This window comes from Cebus imitator, unplaced genomic scaffold (assembly GCF_001604975.1).
Source record: "Cebus imitator isolate Cc_AM_T3 unplaced genomic scaffold, Cebus_imitator-1.0 Scaffold18, whole genome shotgun sequence".
Taxonomy (NCBI): domain Eukaryota; kingdom Metazoa; phylum Chordata; class Mammalia; order Primates; family Cebidae; genus Cebus; species Cebus imitator.
Window position 1 is genome coordinate 13,455,258 of NW_016107333.1, and position 21,854 is coordinate 13,477,111.

Below are 21,854 nucleotides of genomic sequence, written 5' to 3' on the forward strand. Positions count from 1 at the left end.
AAAAAAAAAAAAAAAAAAAAAAAAAGGAGAGCTAAAAAAAGAAGCAGAAACAATACATCATTGAACTCCTGGCTGTGACTTTCTACCTGTTCTTGGTGCATGTTTTATAAAGTTCTTGGAAAACCAGTGTGTGTGAGTTCTGATTACATTACTCCAAATTGAGAATCTTTTACAGGACCTAAGAGAGACTTTTAAAAGCATATTACCTGTCATATAAAATCATGAAGAGTGTCCATCCCTAATAAAATAATAAAGGCAAGTCACAGGAGGGCTAGAAATCGAACTGGTTCACTCACTCTATGTTCACTCACTTACTCTCTGGGGGAAAGGGAAGCCACAGGAGGGCTAGAAATCTAACTGGTTCACTCACTCTAAGTTCACTGGAAAGCAAACTCGTAACAGAATCACTTGGAAATTCCTTCATGAGTCTGAAATACCACACAGACGTAGGTGGATACATTTCTTTCAGTTTTGATAAGGCATTTTACTTTAAGCTCATACTTGTATCTCACCATAAGATTGCTGTCTAAAAATACCTTTAAAAACATAGTTCCTTATCTTGTGCTTGACATTCATAACACGGTTTAAAAAGAATTTGTAAAGTCTCAATAAAGACGTCAAACTAAATATGGAATGAATAGACATGAATTGTTCTTCACACCTCTGATTTGTTCACTTTTCTCTAAATCCAACTCCCACTCTATTTTTGCCTGTCTAGGGAGATGACTGGGCTACTGCTTTCATGAAAAGATACAATTCTTGTGTTCACTTTGTCTACTATTAAATGCCCAAGACTCATGTTCTCTAATTCAATGACTGTAAACAAAAAAATGCAGGCCCTTAACGGTCTTGGAGACATTGACAGTTGACCAAAATTAGTACAGGGAGTCCCTAACTTACAACTGGTTTGTGCTCTAAAGATGTATTTGCACGCAGTTGTCTGGGCTTTAGAAGGCATTTGATGTCTATTTTGTTTACTACCATATCTTCAGAGCCTGGGAAGGTGCTAGACACATAGGGGCACCCACATATTTGCTGAGTGACAGGATGAACTGGCCCTAAAAGTCCACTTCACTAATAATGTAATAGAATTATATGATTATTAATAATAGCACTTATATAGTACTCGGCCATTTATAAAATGCATTTGTATATGTCTTATCTTATTCTTTCTCACATTGATCCAACTTACAAAAGAAGACTCCAAGGCCCCTAAAATACAAAGACAGCCTTTTAGGCTACGTTCGAGATTTGAGTGTGCAATGAGAGAGAGGGAACTAGACAGATAATAGTGGAAGTGGAGAACCAGCTCAAGAGCTAGCACCACCAGAGCCTGGTGACAGATGAGAGCACAACTCCTGCATTCATACTGCCATATTGTGTCTGGTATAAATATAAATGAAATGTCATCCATTAATACAAAGCAGAGACTCAGAAAGACTCAGGGACTCCTTTCCTTTTTCTTCTGCCATCCTTTTCTCTGGCAGGTAAGTGACATCCTTATGTTCGGTGGCTAAAAATGGCAGCTCCTCTTACAGTAGCAACAAATAAGATCCCTAAAAGAGTTGCACCAAAATTATGGGCCCCTGCCTAGCTAGCTGGAAGACTCATTGATCTAACTAAGCAGTGTCCAACACAAGCCCTCTTCTACTGGAGTCATTGGATGACTCTTCTTAGGTCATAATCTGTATTCAGAGTTAAATGGGACATTCAAGGGTCTTGACCTAAGCCTCTGAATCTGGACATGAATCCTCTCTGTACCCTTTCTCACTGTGGATCATTCAGCCTTTGCAGAAACACTTCATGGGATGAGAAACTGAAGGGAATTCATTTGGTCTTCGGAAACATCTAGTTTTTTAGAAAGTTCTTTGGTCATACTCTTGCCTTTTGAAAGCATCAGAGCCCACTTAATCCCTCTTCAAACATCTAAAGAATGCTAGCAATTCCTGAACATCCATAAATCCTCTCATAAGTGAAATATCCCAAGTTAATTGTTTATTATATAACGAGGTTTCTCATTGATCTCACCAGTTCTGCTCAGCTTTCTCTAAAAGGGAATATCTTGACCTGAGCATAATAATCTAGCTGTGCTTGCCTAGATGGGAAGACAGAAGGGCTATTCTCTTCTTTTGTTGGGAGGATTATTCTTCCATGAACGTAGCCTAAAATTGCATTTGCTTTTTTGGCAGTCATGATACACAGTTGACTCACGTTGATTACAGTCAACTAAAACCTTCAGGTCTTTTCACATGAACAGCTGATAAGTCACACCTCTCTGGTGTAGCTGATTTTTGAAAAAAGGAATTTATATTTACCACTGTTTAATCTCATACATTTCACTCAAGAGCCTTTCACACTGTCCCCTGAGTATTCTTTCTTAAACAGGTCTGATTATGTTATCTCTACTCAGAAGAACTGTTGATGGATCTCCACTACCCACAGGCCTGAGTCCAAACTACATCCCGTGGAGCACCCAGGGCTAGCTGCATCTCCCTCCATCTCCCTTTCTTCCCCACCCCCACCCCCCAACCACTCTCAGGAGTGGATTTCCTTACACAGGTGCACTTACCTTTCAATTATTACCCATCCTTTAAGAGACAGCAATTTAAAAGTCCCAAACAGACCGTGAACTCCTTAAAGACAGGAATATACTATAATGAGGTGCAGGTAATAGGGAAGAGGCACAGCTCGGAAATTTCTCACAAAAAAAAGTTTATTTTGTTTATTTTGGCAAGGAAAATAATATTTAAATCTCTCTCACCAAAGAAAGTTTTCTCCCCACCTTAAAACTTCTGGTTGGTAAGATCCTATGGCATGTGTGTTCATTTCTCAGGTAAAACATGGCTAAAAGCTTACGGAGCAAGTGGAAAAGAAAGATGCTCGCTGAAAAGAGAAAAAAGAATGCCCCAGAGGAGCTCAGCAGGCTTAGAAGTGTTCTCAAACTAGACGGTGATGTTTTAATGAAAGATGCTCGAGAGATGGCAACTGCGGTGGTACCCAAACCCAAACATGCCAAGAGAAAATGCAGTGTGGGGTAAAAGATGAAAAAGATGACATGAAAATGGAGACTGATATTAAGAGAAACAAAAAGACTCTTCTAGACCAGAATGGGCAGTACCCAATATGGATGAACCAAAGGCAAAGAAAAAGGCTGAAGGCAAAGCGAGAGAGACGAAGGGGAAAGTAAAGCAAAAGCAGTGAACGTGGCAAAGGGTTTGGCCTGGTAGAATCTTAAAACCTTGGAAAATGCCACATGGGACACATGATGGATTAGAATGTATACACATGTATTCTTTGATTTCAACTCCCACCAAATGAAAACTATTTGTTTTCCTATTCTAACTTGGACTTTTTTCTTCGATTCAAACCCAGCATAACTCAAGTTTGTTTTGGGAATTTGAATAAAATACTTTGTTTCATACAAAAAAAAAAAAAAGTTATCTCCCCCAACTGGTTTCTCCTCCCAGCTCCAAAAACTCAGGTGAATTGGATGTAGCTTATCAGTGCTTGTGGAGAGAAAGTAACAAGCTTGGCGGTTTGTCCCAGTAAGCCAAATAGCTGCACAAGCTTGTCCACAGTGTCACAAGGTGATTGTTTGGCAGAATCACAATACAACCACCCTTGCAACCAATTCAGCATTGTGACAAAGAGCCCAGCCGGGAGCATGAGGCACCCTTCCCAATCATTTCCCATGATATTGATGAAAAACTAAACAACTCCCCCAAGTGAACCTTCAGCTACACCTTGCACTGTTTTCCAAGAGGTGGTGATAGATTTATACCTTTCCATCTAAATGGGAACCCTCTTTGTGCCAGGCCTTCACAGACTGGGAATAGAGGCTGTCGTTTGGGTTAGCAGAGGGGGGGAACCCATGACATCGTCCTTGTTGAGAAATCATGCTGATCAATTGCCTGCCCGAGGATCTGTCATCCTAAATGGCTAACTTAGGAGACACTTAGCAAGTCATCTGTCAAATACACTGTTTACTATGTCTGCACATCCCATATTCTGCCATAAAAGTGCTTTAAACCATAAGAAGCAGTACAAAGTTGTCATCAGTAACAATAACAACAATAGTGCAAGAGTTGGTGACTTGATCAATATCTATTGAATACGTCAGGCAGCAGGTGAGATGCTAAGGCAGTGTTTTCCAAGTATGTTCTGGGCTACCTTAGGGAGCTCACTAAAGAATGTGATAAGTGCTATGGCAGAGGTGAATGTAGGATACTGTGGGTGTACACATGTGACACACGTGTATGCAGCAGCTAACCCAGAATCTTGACACAAGATGAAGTTAAGGCTAATTCCTTGAGGATAACTGGGAATTATCTAGTCATTTCTTCATCCACCCCAAAAATATTTGAGTGACTTAATTAACTTAAATGAGAGGCAGGACTAGGGAGGAGATCAGAAAAGGAAAGCCCTTCCCCCAGCCTCAGCCAAGGAGGGTCAGATGGTGAGAAAGAACTTGGCATCTGAGAGCAACCCAAGCAGCTCAACACATCCAGCTAGAGGCTACAGCTCAGGGGGCAGGGATGAGACAAGAGGCCAGGGGGCACTCAGATAGGGCCTAGCAAGTCACATCCAAGAATGTGGACTTTGGCTGGGCGCAGTGGCTCACGCCTGTAATACCAGCACTTTGGGAGGCAGAGGCAGGTGGATCATGAGGTCAGGAGATCGAGACCATCCTGGTCAACATGGTGGAACCCTGTCTCTACTAAGAATACAAAAATTAGCCAGGCATGGGGGCATGTACCTGTAGTCCCAGCTACTCAGGAGGCTGAGGCAAGAGAATTGCATGAACCTGGGAGGCGGAGGCTGCAGTGAGTTGAAATCGCACCACTGCACTCCAGCCTGGGCGACAGAACGAGACTCTGTCTAAAAAAAAAAAAAGAGGCCGGGCATGGTGGCTCAAGCCTATAATCCCAGCACTTTGGGAGGCTGAGGCGGGAGAATCACGAGATCAAGAGATCGAGACCATCCTGGCCAACATGGTGAAACCCCGTCTCTACTGAAAATACAAAAATTAGCTGGGCGTGGTGGTGTGCACCTGTGGTCCCAGCTACTTGGGAGGCTGAGGCAGGAGAATTGCTTGGACCCGGGAGGCGGAGGTTGCAGTGAGCTGAGACTGTGCCACTGCACTCCAGCCTGGTGACTGGCGACAGGGTGAGACTCTGTCTCAAAAAAAAAAAAAAAAAAAAGAATGTGGACTTCATGATAATGCAATTGGAGAGTCATTGAAAAGTTTTAAGCAAGGAAGTAACATCTTGTACTTTTAAAAGATCCTTCAGGGCCAGGCATGGTGGCTAACGCCTGAAATCCCAGCACTCTGGGAGGCTGAGACGGGTGGATTGCCTGAGCTCAGGAGTTCGAGGCCAGCTTGGGCAACACAGTGAAATCTCATCTCTACTAAAATACAAAAAATTAGCCGCGCATGGGGGCGTGTGCCTGTAGTCCCAGGTACTCAGGAGGCTGAGGCAGGAAAATTGCAAGAACCTGGGAGGTGGAGGTTGCTGTGAGCCAAGATCGCGCCACTGCATTCCAGCCTGGGCAACAGAGCAAGACTCCATCTCAAAAAAAAAAAAATCCTTCAGAATGCAGTATAGAGAATAAATTGGTGAGCAAGTGAGACAGAACAGAACATTCAGGAGAATGCTGCAATTACACAGAAGGAAAATACGGGTGGTTTGCTCTAGGAGAGTAGCTCTAGGGATGGAGAGAGGCATACCTACTAAAGAGACCCTAGTAGCAGAATGGGACAGGACCTGGTGGATGATCAAAGCTGCCTGAAGGAGAAAAAGGAATTGAGAGCAACTCTCAGCTTTTCACTTTGATGGGCTTCTCTGGGTTAGACAGCAATGCCATTTGTACATCTATTTTCTCTGTGAAGCAGGAGGCAAGCTCTTTAGCTGAGTGAGCAGGAGGTTTGCGGAGGAGGCTTAGAGAGATGAGAGAAGCTTTGAAAGCGTCTCTGCAGGGATGAAAGAGAGCTGAAGAGAAAGACTTCCAGGGAAGTTTGAGGGCAAAATTGAGATGGGAAAAACATAAAGGCATCTCTCAGTATGACTCTGTTGTTATTTTCTGCAGTAGAGTTCAGCGGTCTAGTCGAAGGAGCAAGAAGGTGAACGGTGAGATTGAGCTAGGATTGGGATGCAATGGAAGGACAAGGGAGCAGTGGAATTGAGAGAACTGATAAAAGATTCCAGAGAGAAAATTGTGGGGGCAGGCTAAGTGTCATGTCCATTTTTACTGACAAATAGGAGCCAGAGCAGAGATAAAATAAGTGGTCTACTGGGACATAACTAGATGCTTTGAGGAAAGAAGTCTTAAAAGAAAAACTTCAGCTGAATCAGATTGAAAGGAGTTTAATTAGGCAATGAATGACTCTCGAATTGGGCAGCCCCCAGAATCACAGCAGATTCAAAGGGACTCCAGCGAAGCCACGTGGTGGCAGAAGATTTATAGACAAAAAAAAAAAAAAAAGAAAACAAGAAAGGATATAATGTACAGAAATTGGAAGTGAGGTACAGCACAGCTGGATTGGTTACAGGTTGGCATTTGCCTTATTTGAACACAGTTCGAACATTCAGCAGTGTATGAATGGTTGAAGTATGGACGCTGGATTGGTGAAGACTCAGCTGTTGTTACAGGCACATACTCCCAAGTTAGGTTTTTGACTTTTTTATTTTTTGAGACGGAGTTTTACTCTTGCTGCCCAGGCTTGGAGTGCAATGGTGCAATCTCGGCTCACTGCAACCTCTGTCTCCCGGGTTCAAGCGATTTTCCTGCCTCAGCCTCTCGAGTAGCTGGGATTATAAGCATGCGCCAGCACACCCAGCTAATTTTTGTGTTTTTAGTAGAGATGGGGTTTTACCCGTTGGCCAGGCTGGTCTTGAACTTCTGACCTCAGGTGATTCACCCACCTCAGCCTCCCAAAGTACAGAGATTACAGGTATGAGTCATGGTGCCTGGCCAGCTTTCAATCTTGTCTACCTATTAAATTAGGTTACAGTTTGTCCACAAAGACTCAAATATAGAAGTACAGAGTCCTTCTCAGGCCATATTTAGTTTGCTTTAACAGAAGTGAAAATTAGAAAGAAAAATGGTCAGGAGTGAAAAATGGAAATGAGTGGAGCACATAAGAAGCAAGAAAGGTGGGATGTAGGGGCTGCCAATCACCTGGTTTTTGTCTCTGCAAACTACACTTTCTTACCCCAGTGGGCTTACATTCTTCTGAGCTTTGATGATCATCAGAGAGGGAGCTATGATTACAAAAGGATGAGTTTTGTACCCTTTGAATGTGTCAGGGTGGAGGGCAAGGATGAAGCCTCCTGGAGAGCGAGGTGCCCGGCTCTCCTGATGCAGCGCCAATTTGATGTGACCTACATTTACCTTTACTTTTTATTTGGAGGTGGGGGTGGAGTCAGAGGCTATTTACTGGGACACAGACTGTGAGAGAATTGTAGGCATCTGTTACAAAAAAACTGGTGGAAAACCTCAAGGACCTGAGAAAGGCTAGATTGGCTGAAATAAAAAGAAACAAAAGTCCTTGATGTAGATTAAACAGTGTAAGAAGGTGATCATATCATCTCTCTTCAATTCAACTTTAAAACAGAGAAGCCCTTTTCAGTAGCAGCCAGAAGACACAGTGTCAGCATGAATGAATATGATGTCACATAAGAAGCATGTGAATATTTTTCGTAATTATTTTTTGTTTTAGGAACTGGAATTATGAAGTGGACAGTAACATCAGCAAACATAGCAGAGGTCTGGGAAGACTTCTGCTCCTCTGCCAGAGGCAGGAATGGGAGGAAGAGAAGAGAAATCTGATATAGAAAGAAGGGTGTTATTTTGTTTTTGTTTGCTCATTAGCAAGAGAAACCATCCAGGAAAAGAATTTGTTTCTTAAAGATAAACTGGGTACATGCAAAATGCCCAGCACAGAAACTGTTGGATTCTATGGTGATCTCTAAATGTGGTTTTCCCTTGTTCTCCCTAATAGAACAATTAAATATTAATATATTCAATATTAAAGATTCATAATATATATTTTTTAATTTTGCACACAAATGGAAAGTGTCAACGTGTAAACCCTTTTACTTAAATGGGATTGTCAAGGTAGATGCTGTCCATCAAATTCTACGAATCAAATTTCATAACAAGCAGAAAAATGTGTGCAATGCTATATTTTAACTTGGCTTCCAATACTGTGATAGTCCAGTGGCATTCCAAAAAAATTGCTCTATAGCTGAAACTTTGAGAGTCAAAAAGGGTGAAAAGTTAGATAATTTCAACATGAATGGAATATGAGGCCCTTAAAATCTGAAGGTCTCTAAAATGGACATTTCTCTTTCAGCACAGCATTTTCAAAACCTTTTTCCTCCTTCAATATAGCATTCCAACTACTGCTCCCTCTCCCTTTTCCATCACCATCTGTTATCCAATTAGTGCTTTACCTCCTCCCTGCTTGTTGTAGGTGATGTTTGGAAAATGTGAAGTTGCCGTTCCCAACTTCTCTCTCATCTGCCGTTTTAGATTTCGGCCTCCCCAACTTCTCTCTCACCACCATTCTGACTATGGTAACCCAACACAAATCAATTCATGTTGTTGCTTAATTGAACAACAGTTGGACCCATAAATTAGTGAGATTGGTTTTCTTTTTTTTAAGACAGGGTCTCACTCTGTTGCCCAGACTGGAGTGCAGTGGCGCGATCATGGTTCACTGCAGCTTCAACCTCTCTAGGCTCACGTGATCCTCCCACCTTAGCCTCCCAAGCAGCTAGGAGTACACGTGTGTGCTACCACACCCAGTTAATTTTTGTATTGTTTGTAGACACGGGGTTTTGCCATGTTGCCCAGGCTGGTCTCGAACTCCTGGGCTCAAGCAATCCACCCAGAATTAGTTGCAAAAGTGTTTTCAATAATGGCAGCATCAATGGACTACGTTTAATCCTCCCCTTGGCTCAGTTCTTAGAACTTTCTCTTTTTTAGTCCATACTCACTCCCTTAGCAATCTCATCCAGCTTCACAGTTTTAAATATCATCTCTACACTGCTGACTTCCAAACATATATTTGGTCCAGCCCTCTCTTCTGAACTCTAAATGCAGTGGCTTCCTCAGTATCTCCATTTGGATGTCTAATAAGCAACTCATGCTTAACCTGTCTGGAAATGAGTTCCTGGTGTTCCTCTCTGAATCCATTCCCCTGCAAGTCTTCTCCATCTCAGTAAATGGCCATTGTATTCTTCCAGGTGCTCACACTAAAAACACTTACTTCTTTCTCTTACACTCTACATCCAACCTGTCAGCAGATGCTGTTGGCTCTATCAACAAAATGGATCCAGATTCAACCACTTTTCACCATTTCCACCGCTGCCCTCTGTGCCATGCACCATCAGCTCTAGCGTGAATGATTGCAACAGGATTCTAAATGTTTCCCCTGCTTCTTCCCTTATCCTCCTTCCCTCTTTGGTCTTTTCTTACACAAGCCAGAGTGATCCTATTAGATAACATCAGCCCACCACCTAAAATATCCAATGGCTTTTTTTTTTTTTTTTTTTTGAGACGGAGTTTCACTCTTTTGCCCAGGCTGGAGTGAAGCGGCGCAATCTCAACTCATTTCATCCTCCACCCCTGGGTTCATGCAATTCTCGTGCCTCAGCCTCCCGAGTAGCTGGTATTACAGGAACCTGCCACCATGCCCGGCTAAATTTTGTATTTGTAGTAGAGACAGGGTTTCACCATGTTGGCTAGGTTGTCTCAAACTCCTGACCTCAGGTGATCCGCCTGCCTCAGCCTCCCAAAGTGCTAGGATTCCCATACCCGGCCTCCAATGGCTTCTAATATCATCCAGACTAAAAACAAATGACTTTATAAGTAAGCCCAGAATAACATATGGTTCAAATGGGGGCTTCTTTGAGGGAATGCTAAAAACAATGAACAGGATTGAATTGATCTAGGCCTAAATTTGGGTCATTCTGGGCACTTCTTTTTGAGGACCCACATGCCCACACCTCCCTATCACTCTGATCTCACCTACTCTGATCTTACTGCACCTGGCCCCTCAGCTTTGGTACCAGCCTCCTCGCAGTCTGGAAGATGCCAAGCAGACTTCCTTGAGGCCTTTGCTCTTCTCTAGGTATGGCTACATACCAGGCTGTTCTTGAACTCCTGACCTCATGATCCACCTGCCTTGGCCTTCCAAAGTGCTGGGATTATAGGCGGTGAACCACCACACCCGGCAGTTTTTCTCTTTTTTAAAAAAATTTGGGGGCTGGACGTGGTGGCTCACGCCTGTAATCCAAGCACTTTGGAGGCCAAGGCATGCAAATCACCTGAGGTCGGGAGTTCAAGACCAGCCTGACCAACATGGTGAAACCCTGTGTTTATATATATATTAAAAAATTTTTTGGGGGGAGTTATAATAAAGCCTAATCACATAAATAATTTCAAGGCAAACTAATCATCCCAGCTCTGGAATAGGTCAGCTCCATAATTATAGCTATTATTTGACTGTGTTATTTCAGCTCCCTAGGTTTCAGTTTCTTTGTCTGTAAAACAGAGTTAATACTGGGGTTTAAGGAGCTTCTTGTGAGAATGAGGGATGCAGTGCACTGAGAGTACCTGGCAGGTGGGAAGGCTTCAATAGCTATTAGCAGCCATCATGACTTGTGACTACTGCTACTATGGAAACAGGCAAGAACAGATTTCACCAATTGAAGACAAGCAGTTAACAAGTAGCCGGGCGTGGTGGTGCACACCTGTAGTCCCAGTTATTTGGGAGGCTGAGGCAGGGGAATTGCTTGAACTGGGGAGGCAGAGATTACAGTCAGCCGAGTCAGCCGAGATTGTAATAGAGATCTCCAGGCTGGCAATAGAGCGAGACTCTCTCTAGAAAAAGAAAAGAAAGCATTCCTACTCATACCTGACTTTGTTTTATCTTTTAAAAAATTCTAAATATTGCTTAACATATCATAAATGTAAAGCCCATAAGACCCCAATTAAGTAATTTATCATTTTCTACACACTTGTGCCATACTGACTTTATCACAAGATATTGAAACTCAGCCCAATGTCCTAGAGACAAATGAGTACTTAGATCTTGAAAAGTGTATTATCTACACAACATTTTAGGGGAATTAAGCACGCACTATCTCATATAATTTAATGAATCAGTCCATAAATTATCATGTTTGCTGTCTCATCCAGTAGGTTGTAAGGAGTACGAAGGACAGGAATGTATAGAGTTTTTGTATCTTTCATGCTACTTGACTTGATGCAGAGGAATTTCAACATAGTATAGTGGAAATAGCACTGGGCTAGAAACACAGATTTCAGCTGAGTAATTGAAGACAAGCCACGTAAACTTGGCTGCAGATTACTCATGAGTCATATTCTTTTCCATTAACAACATTTAGAATCCTTTTCCAATGCTCTCATTCTAAGGAACACTAGCAAAAGGGGTTTTTATCAATGCATGTTGTGTTCATTAATATCCAACATCATTTTCCCATATCTACCAGGTGAAAGAAATGTGACCTTTAATTGTAGGTTTTATTCACTCATGAAAACTTGCTGGGAACTCATAGTCCTGTCACTGTCCTTTCTGTCAAACACAAATCCTTCAATCTGTTTTAAAAATAGCAAATCTGGGTGGGAGAAGGGCAAGCATCAGGAAGAATAGCTAATGAATGCTGGGCTTAATACCTCGGCAATAGGATGATCTGTGCAGCAGACCACTATGGCACACATTCACCTATGCAATGTAATAAACCTGCACGTCCTGCACATGTACCCCTGCGCTTAAAATAAAAGTTGGGAAGAAAATAAATTGTTAAGCTTGATTCTCTCATCTTACTATGTCACTTCTGTTTTTCCATTTGTTTATGTTCCCCATTTCTTTTTCTGCTTTAATTGGATAAAATTAATTAATTTAAAAAATAGAAAAAATAAAAATAGCAAACCTTCCCCTGCCAGCGTTCCCCACCCCCGCCCCGTTTTGTTTTCTCTCCTTAGTATTTACCACACTCCAACATAACATGGATTTTACTTATTTGTTCTCTGTCTCCCCATCCCCACATTAGAATCTGAGTTTCATGGGTACAGAGATTTATATGTGTTGGGTTCACTGCCATGTCTATGGCACCTGGAATGAGATCTGACACATAGCAGCTTGAAAATTATTTGAATAAATGGGCAAATAATTTAGTCATATGAGACTATAGTGTGGGTTGGCCTCCCCACACTATAACTAGTCTCATATGACTACCAGCTCAGCTTCTCCATGTTAGCCAAGCTTTCTGATCCTCATCCCCTGCCCAAGGCTTATTCATTTCTCCTTGCTTGTCATATGACTCATTTATACATTCAGCTACAGATTTATTGACTGCCTACTGTGATCCAAGCACTGTGCTCGATGCTAGGGATATACAGGTAAATAGAACTGACATAAGCCTTCCCCTCTTTAATAATCCTTTTCTTCTCTTGTTTTCTTTTTTTTGAGACAGAGTCTCACTCTGTTGCCCAAGCTGGAGTGCAGTGGAGTGATCTCGGCTCACTGCAGCCTCTGCCTCTCACGTTCAAGCAATTCTTGTGCCTCAACTTCCCGAGAAGCTAGGATTACAGGTGTGTGCCACCACACCTGGCTCTTTTTTTGTATTTTTAGTAGAGATGGGGGTTTCTCCATGTTAGCCAGGCTGGTCTTGAACTCCTGACCTCAGGTGATCTGCCTGCCTCAGCCTCCCAAAGTGCTGGGACTAGGCGTGAGCCACTGTGCCCAGCCTAGGAATCCTTTTCTATTCAAAGATTGCTTTGAGACCCAGCTACTCCCTATGTTCTTGGCTGTCTCTGACTTTACAGTCCTGCCTTTGAATGGCACATTTTTGTAATGCCCTAGAGAAAAATTTAAAAATATATCTGTGTGCTTTGGTTGGTGGCTATCCAATTTTGAACAGAGTTCTTTTAACAGAGAGTTAATAGAGCAGGGAGCGAGTCATGCTCACTTCTAAGGAGACAATAACTACATCCCTTTAGAGTTGCTTTTAGGTCACTGGAACAGACGCTGTTTCCTAACAGTGATCATTGAAATTCTAGTTTCATGAGTCCTGACGGTTTGGGACCCGAGACGGTTTGCTATATCTTCCTACTTCCTTGTGTTTTCTGTACCCAGAGGTAATCTGAGAGTGGTTCTTTTACATCCCAAGAAAGCCTAATTAACCCATCATCTTTAGCCTCAAGGTTATTATTTTATTGCCTGCTCCAACTACATAGTAGACTGAGATCCTAATGGACGGTCTTGATATCCAAGGATGCCTAGCCCCAGGCCTGTCTGTGCCTTTCACCAGGGCTTTGAGAGCACTTAAACCTCCACCTCAACATTTCCCACGCTGTGCTCTGTGGATCATCAGGGTCCTGAAAGAGAGCGACGAGTTCTGCAAAAAGAGAGTTTCATAGCCAAGTAAGTCCAGGAGTGTCACATCCTAGATCTCCCATTTGGGGGCACAGGGTACATAATGAGAATATTAGTGTATTTATAAATGTTTCAATTTGTTAAACACAGTCAGTGTTTCCCAGCGTAAGCTGACAATGGGATCTTTTATCCTCAGTATACCACATCTCAGAGGACATTGCTGCTCAGGAGAAAACTGTTTGGCAGATTCCATTTTACGTTCATGTCATATCCAAATGAATAGCAGCAAATGGCTTTAAGAGATTGAGGGAGGAGGGAGATATAAGATCTTCTTTGCCAGCAGTTCTTGGGGGTCACTAATAGAGGGAGAGAGCTTGATTTTATGGAACAAATGCTAGACTGAAGGTCAAAAGACTTGTGACTTAGTCCTAGCTCTGTCACATAACTAAGAGTATGTTGTTGGGCAAATCACTTTACTTCCAGCCTCAGTCTCATCTCCTGGGAAGGAGACACATTTTAGTATAGCCATACCCCATTCTTTGAAAGAGCTGGGCAGTTTAGGAGGTTTCTATAGAGCAGGCTCAATATCTATTTAAAAGGTGTTCTTTCTGGTTGAATTTTTGGGACCATGTTTTTAAAGTCCTTTTTTCGGGCTGGGCGCAGTGGCTCACACCTGTAATCCCAGCACTCTGGGAGGCCAAGGCCAGCAGATCACCTGAGGTCAGGAGTTTGAGACCAGCCTGCCCAACATGGCAAAACCCCATCTCTTCTAAAAATACAAAAAATTAGCTGGGCCTGGTGGCAGGCACCTGTAATCCCAGCTACTTGGGAGGCTGAGGCAGGAGAATTGCTTGAACTGGGACGTGGAGGTTGCAGTGAGTTGAGGCAGGAGAATCGCTTGAACTGGGAAGTGGAGATCGCACCACTGCACTCCAGCCTGGGCGACAAGAGCGAAATTCCATCTCAGAAAAAAAAGTCCTTTTTTAGATGACTAGTGCCTTCTACTCTCTTGATGGAGGTATCTGGTTCTTTAGACATGAAGCTACAAGCTCTCAAAACCCAAAGCAGTATTTCTGAATGAATGCTGGAAACGAATTAAGTCTGGCATTTATTTATGTTAGCCTAATTGATAGGATGTTACCTAGAGAAGTCTTAAGTCTTCTATAGAATGGAGGAAAATATAGGTCTATAAAGTTACAAATAATCCATAAATGAAATTTGAGACTTCTTATTTTTAAAGTAGATTGACTCGCTTCTTTTTCTGAGCACACAATTTTCAAAGATGGAAACTGATGACATGGAGTTGAAACTGCAAAATAAATCTGTAGGTCTGCACTGATTTATATTCTAACGTGACAGAGAAGAGGAAGGTAATAATCATTTCTGGAAAGGCTTCCTGTGGTCTTTGAGTTAGAGATAGACTTTCTATTCTTTAACTCAGGAGAGAAAGATTAGTTCCCAAACCTGTCCTCTTAAAAGAAGAAATTCTATAATGACTTATTTACACTTTATACTTGCAAATAATGCTCTAGAGGGAACTAAGTCACACTTGATGCTTTTCTTATCATTAAAATATGTCTGCTGGAAAAAAAAAACTACAATTAAGAACACTTACAAACTAGGTATAGAAGGTATCTGTACATTGAAATGACCTACATAAATGTTAGTCTCTCTCTGCTTGGAATTTGATGTAAGCATTGATGACAGTAAACAGTTTGGTTTTAAAAAAAGACAAGATCGTACCTCCATATAGTTTAGTTCAATGTTACTACAGTCATCTCTAAATAATTGTTGTACTGTTGTAACAGATTTGCAATAAACTCAGTGTGATATCTGCTAAATGAGTATGCCTGCCATCTGGTTACTAAAACTGTATTTTTGCAACCTCATAGATACACAACGCCCAGTAGCACTGAGATGTAGGGAGCTGATTATGAGCCTGTGGATCAATTCCAAAGCAATTTGAGAGTTCAAGACATTCATCTGTTTTCAACACAAAGTGTTCACATAACAAAACAACGAGTCTAACTTATCTGTGTCTTTCCTGTCCTCGTATCTTTAAAAATGTCCATCACGACAGGCTGCAAATGAGCTTACAATATTCAGCCAACTTTGTGGACCATGAAGAAGAATGGGAAACAATCGCTATGCTGCTTGCACCATGTCCTACTTGGTTCTGGTGCCAGCGGCACTATTCTTGCACTATTCAAGGTGCAAACAGAAGAAGCAGCTGGATAATATGGCAAAAGTCTCCACGTATCTATGGTAGTAGGGAAAGGAGGTCCCAAACCGACCTTTCCACCAGGCCCCTGGCAAGCACCTCCCCATACTACACCAAAAGCAGAATTAGTAGCAATGACTACAGTGCCTGAGGGGGTCAACAATGCTGATTATATATCTGTGAAGTCTGAGAATAGTTGTATAAATGATGCTAGAGGAGTGCTTATTCTAGTTTGTGCGGCCATTGTGATCCATGTTTTGGATGTATGCCTAATAGTGCGGGCTATTTCAACCTCGGTACATTAACATTTGGGGCTAGATAATTTTTGGTAGGGGGTGGAGTGGGGAATGCTATTTTGAGCATTGTCTGAGAGTGAACATCATCGCTGGCCTCCACCCACTAGATGCTAGTGGTGTCCCTCTCCCTAGCAAAAATGTCTCTAGATATTGCCAAATGTCCCAATGTCCCCAGGGAAGAGGGGCCAAAAGTCACCCCTAGTTGAAAGCCACTTATCTAGTCTGTGTATTCATGACATGCACCAGAATTAGGTTGATTATACTCTTTTCTTTTTCCTGAATCAATATTTCTTCATCTACTTATTGAAGGTATTATATTCTCTTAACCTGCTTTTATTCAGTTTTCTCTGAATGTTCTCATACACCTGGGGGTTGGGAGTAACCTTTCAAGGCACTGTTTACAATAGCAAAGACTTGGAACCAACCCAAATGTCCATCAGTGATAGGCTGGATAAAGAAAATGTGGCACATATACACCACAGAATACTATGCAGCCATAAAAAAGGATGAGTTCATGTCCTTTGCAGGGACATGGATGAAGCTGGAAACCATCATTCTCAGCAAACTGACACAAGAACAGAAAACCAAACTCACATATTCTCACTCACAAGTGGGTGTTGTGCAATGAGAACACAAGGACACAAGGAGGGGAACATCACACACTGGGGCCTGTCGGGGGGTGGGGGACCTAGGGGAGGGATAGCAGGGAGTCAGGGTATTGGGGAGGGATAACATTAGGAGAAATACCTAATGTAGATGATGAGGGAATGGATGCAGCAAACCACCTTGGCACATGTTTACCTACATAACAATCCTGCACGATCTGTAAATGTACCCCAGAACTTAAGGAAAAGCTAAAAAAGACCTGTTTCTCCCTTAGAGGAAGGGACCATTAAAGGGAAAACACTCCACATAGAAATTGGATCAGTAGCTAAGGAGGCTGTTTTACAGAATGAGTTTAAGATGGTCCTGGGTCCTTAAGCTGAAATTCATGTGTCTGTGAGCCCAGAAGAACCTTTGTATGTTAAAAGTAACTACTTTCATTTGTTTGCTACTCTTATACAAAAGTATCCTTCTGACAAATAGATTTTTTTTTCTTTCTTGGCTTTGTTTTTATTTACTTCCTATTTATATTAACAGTACCAGGAAGATACCCGTGCAGGCTCCAGGAACAGAATGTCTCAGTAACTTTTCCCCCTTCAGAAGCACATAGGTAGTCCCGAGAACTGACGCAATGAGAAGCCTCTAGAGTAATGATGTGTGTCTGCTCTTTTTTATAATGTGAAAAATCTGAATCTTAGAATACTGATTTAAACCCAGCCAGTGGACGATCTGCTTGAAGCTACACATTCATACGTAAGGGTGAGAAATAATTTATGACAAATAAAGCTCATGAAAAATTCTAATTTCATTCATGTTGCTACAAGTATAGCTTCATGCTTAAAAAAAAAATGTGGGCTGGTAACATTTTTCTATCTTAGTTACAGTGTTAAACAGGTGCTCTTACCTCTCCTCCAGTGCATGGAAAAGGACTGGAGTATTTAGAAGTACAAATAGCTCCCTTCTTGACAACATCATCTTCCAGGCCAAATGTAGCAGAGCAGTTAGTTGCAAAGTACTTATAAGGCTTCCATGTTTTCCCAAAGTCCTGAGAGCGGTCCAGCACCATGGCAGCCGGCCTGGGGGACTTGAACACCATAATTAGGTGAGTGAAGTAGAATTTGGCTTCCAGGTCTAACTGGATCTTTTCTCTGTGCACATCCTCTGCAGACTGCCACCATGTGCGAGGAAACCTGAAGGACGAGTCTGCCATGGCAGATGGCAGGTGGGCCAGGTGAGGATGGGCAGCATTGCACTTGTCACATTTGGGCTGCCGACAAGTCAGATCCGTGTTCTCACTGTAGAAGCAGTACAGTTCGGTAGCGTTCTGACCGCAGGTGGTGTCTGCCCAGAGTTTTCTCCCCAAAGCTAAATTTCCCATCCGAGGGTTGCAGGCTTTTTCACAGCGTCCAGCGACTCCACTCCGTCCTATGAAAGGGAAAGCATGCATGATGCAAGACAAACCCATCTGAAAAGCTCTTTTGGCCACCTAGTCCATCAACAACCATCAAGGATTTCTCCAAAAGCGCTTGATACCTTCAGTAAATGGAAAATTCTACTATGCTCCACCATGTTCATGTTTGAGCATGAACACTATTCTGCATTCACAATGCATTCATGTGTGTGTGTGTGTGTGTGTATGGCTTTTATGTTCAGATGTAAAATTCACATCAGAGAAACAATTACTTTAGGCAGAGGGCAGGAGGAGGGAAAGTAGAATGAGCAGGGTGAAGATTATTGGTCTAAAATTTTTCAAATACTTTGCCTTGTCAATGTCTTCTATATTTCAAATACATTGATTGGTTTTGGAAGTCAAGACTGTCGAAAAACCATAATGTTTTTAAGGCCATCTAAGTTAGTCTTTCAAATTCAATGTGAGTCCTTCACTGATTTAACATGTTTATTATGAGAATGCATTTAGAAGAAAATGTAGAATTCAATTTTCTTTATAATTTTAAGCCAGTGAAGGGATAAACTCCCTAGGAAAAGCAATATGAGATATTTCATAAATATACAATGGGTCCTCATTTAGGGGGAGGCAAAGCTGGAGATCACTGGAGCTCAGATGTGCACTATCAATTTCTAACATGACATAAACATAACTAAGAAAAAAGCCCTCTGAACTGCCAAATGGCAGAAAAGCTCATTTTACACTCTGTCTCTTGAGGGTTTCTACCTGTGACAGGTTATACAGTAGCTACCTGTTTGCTTAACAGGATAGTGTATGGCAGCCACTAACAGCACCTTTAAATATTATCTGCGAACTGAAACACCTTCTTTAAGAAACACACTCTTCCTCCCAAACAAAGACCTGACAGACTTTAATGTTTTAAAATTAGTTAAAATGATAAACATTATCCACTTATTAACATTTTGACTGCATACTATAATCCTTTGATTTGAGTTTGTCATTTTAATTATGAATACCTTAAGCAAAAATCATCTGTTTTAAAGGTTAAAACAGAGGGGAAAAGAGGGAAAAGGAAATCAACCCCCAAATTCTGGCTAATTGAATGTTTCTGCTTCTTAAGAAGCAGTGCCTCTGAACTGTTATCACAGCAAGGATTGGAGGGGGCCAAATGACAGCTTAGGCTGAAACAGACATTTCACACACTGACAATGGCCAACACCACTGTAGCCTTGCAATCAAAAATAAAGGGCTCCCTTAGGCATTATTTTTTAAATGTCAAAGGGTGCATTATGCCTGGGTTCGGTTTACCACTTTTCTGATTAGCTGGCAACAGTTGCTTGTGGCCAGAATCACACAAACACACAGTGTGCTATGACTCACCTGTAAAACATTTCAGGGAAAATTACATACTGCCTGTACAAGTATTTTTGACTTGAAACACTTGCCTTGGGATGTTTATTTACAACCTTTCAATTGCTTGCATGTTTTTGCCATAATATGGTTTGAGAAGGAAAAATTTTTTAAAGTTCATCTTTTAAGAGTGCAGGAATTGGAGTAAAATCCTAGGCCTTTAATAGGTCCCTGGGAAAAATACCCAATAATTTTAAATGCCGCTAAACTCACAAGTGCAGAAAAGATTTGAGCCAGATAAACAATCCGTGGGGCAAAATACTTGGAGTCCCTCAACTGACTGTTCAATGATACCAACGGTGCTCCTGTGACTCGGACTGGTTTGGGATGCAGGCTGGATTTTGCTGGGTGCCAGCGACTCTCAGGGGAGAATGGAAGCCGAAGGCAGGAGATGCGTGCGACAAGGTTTTGTAGCCACCAACGCGTCCCTCTAGCCCAGCTCCCCTTTCTGAAGCAGACAAGATCCGCACGACTGACTGGGAGTCTGCAGAGTCCCTCACAGCTCTCCCCCTCACCTACAGGGCTGCACTTATGCCTAACTGGAAACCAGGTGACCTGAAAGAGGGAAGGAGAGGAGCAGAAGGGGATCCCGAATGCGGAAACTGCAAGCCAGGAGCCAGTGGCCTAGGGCAACCCAAGAAAGCCAGGATGCGAGTGAGAGGGAAAAGGCATCTGCCGACGCCTCCGCCGGTTGTCCAGTTACCGAGCCAGGGAGCAGACCCGCCTCCGACCTCCCGCAGAGCCTCGGCCAGGGTACCAATTCCCCAGGGGCGGCCAGCCAGCTCCGTGCAAGCCCAGGGTGATCACCACCTACCGTCCAAGCCGGGAGCCCCACTGCGTTCCAGCCTCGGCTCCGGGGAGAGGGTGCTCAGCCCTGCCCCAGGTGTCCTTACCTGCTTCCCTAGTACCCAGCACGAGGTCCGGGACGCCAGCGATTGCCCTCCACCAGAGACCGACCCAGGCCCACGCGCGCCCAGGGTCGCTGGGCCACCCCTCCTCATCATTCCTCAGGCCATGAAGTGCCGGGGATGGCGAGCTGGGTCCTTTGTTCCCTCACCAAGTGGAAAGGCAGTTTTTTAACAAGCCAAACCGAGAAAGAAACCCCCGTCGCGATATCCCCGGCAGGGCGCACCCAGGATATCTGGTTATCTAAGCGCATGTGTATCCCAGTTGCAAAAATAAATCAATAGTATTTGAAGCTGCGGAGCCCCCAGGAAAGGAGGCGGAACATGGCCACTCATTTCACCCTCGGGAGCCGCGCTCTGCGCTCGCAGCCCCGGTTCCCCTGCATCCCCGAGTCCCGAAATGGGTTAGAGAAGCAGCGAGGGAAGGGGTGGGGGCCCGGCCGCGTCACCACCCACCTGCGGCCACCACCGTGCAGCCCCAGAGCAGCAGCAGCCGCGCGCAGGTCCCCATGGCCGGGAGGAGCCGGGAGCAGCCGAGCCGGCGGGTGCGGGAGGGAGCCGAGACCTCTGGGCTGCGGGATGAAGCGCCGCCGTCCTCGGGAGGGACCCGGGCTCTGGTTTCTTCCTCCTCCCAGGGCGCCGGGCTCGGTCAGCGGGCGCCGGCAGCAGGGAGCCGGGGGCCGGGGCCGCGCGGGGCGGTGGGGTGACCCTCGCGCACCGGCCTGGCGGGGCCCGGGCACCTGGGGGACGGCAGGAGACCCAGGACCATAGCCGGCCTGGCCGAGCTGCCCCTCGGAGCGGCCCTGCGGGCTGGTCCGCCGCTAGCTCGGGGCTCGGCGACCACAGCTGCCGCTGAACTTTGCGAGACCTTTCACTTCCCGGCCGCCGCCGCCGCCGCCGCCTCCTGGGCGTCCTCCTCCGTTTTTCCCACCTCCTCTGGCCGCCCCGGCTCCGTCCCGTCCTTCTCCACGGGCAGTTCCATGCGATGCATTTTTATTGCACCGACGCCGCGGCGCTCCGGTGCCAGCCCTCCTCCCCTCGCACCTCCACCCCTTCCTCCCGCCCGCCCCCCGCGCTTGACAGCCCGGGCGGTGCAGCCAGCGCGGCCGGATCGCCGCGGCCTCCCAGGGAGGGGTCCCCCGCGCCCTGACCCGCGCCCCCGCCGCCCGCTGGTCCAGTCCTCCTTAGCCCGGCCCCCGGCTGCCTTGGCACCCCTCTCGGCGCGTGCCCTGCATACCCCCGGCGACCCCCTTGGTGCCCTCCAGCACCCACAGGCCTCCCCTGGAAAGCAATCTCCCACCTTCTCCCGGAACATTCCTAAGAGCAGTTGACTCCCTCTTGATCAGGTCAGGGCATGCCAAGGGGCTTAAAAAACCGCGAAACAGGCTAGCTAGCGCCTACTTCCCACATCCCCCAGAGAAACAAGCCCTCCCTCTTCTTCCCGCCACCCCCTTTCAGGGAGTCCCACTACCCCGGGAAGGGACACCCCAACCCAGCCCGGGGTCACCCGCACTGAGAGCGCGACAACTGCTAAGCGGCGTTCGCTGCTTCTCTGCGGCCTTTTGAGGGGTGGGGGATGTCTCGGCTAAACAATCGCTGCCTA

General features: G+C 44.4%; 1 protein-coding gene and 1 pseudogene across 3 annotated transcripts in view; one reads left to right on the forward strand and one right to left on the reverse strand.

Moving 5' to 3' along the window:
• The window catches only part of NTN4 (netrin 4), a 123,905-nt gene extending 102,260 nt beyond the window's left edge, over positions 1-21,645 (reverse strand). Inside the window, exons 1-2 of one of the 3 annotated variants that reach the window (XM_037733874.1) lie at positions 21,552-21,645; positions 17,433-17,953 (exon numbers count right to left, since the gene is read on the reverse strand). In XM_037733874.1, the coding sequence (XP_037589802.1) occupies positions 17,433-17,906 (474 nt within the window). In that variant the 5' untranslated portion in view covers positions 17,907-17,953; positions 21,552-21,645. Of the gene's footprint in view, positions 1-17,432; positions 17,954-20,239; positions 20,644-20,707; positions 21,266-21,551 lie in introns of those variants that run through there. The other 2 variants (XM_017516080.1, XM_017516086.2) reach the window with 2 other exon arrangements.
• LOC108294294 lies at positions 2,783-3,338 on the forward strand (annotated as a pseudogene).
• Positions 21,646-21,854: the final 209 nt, after the last annotated feature.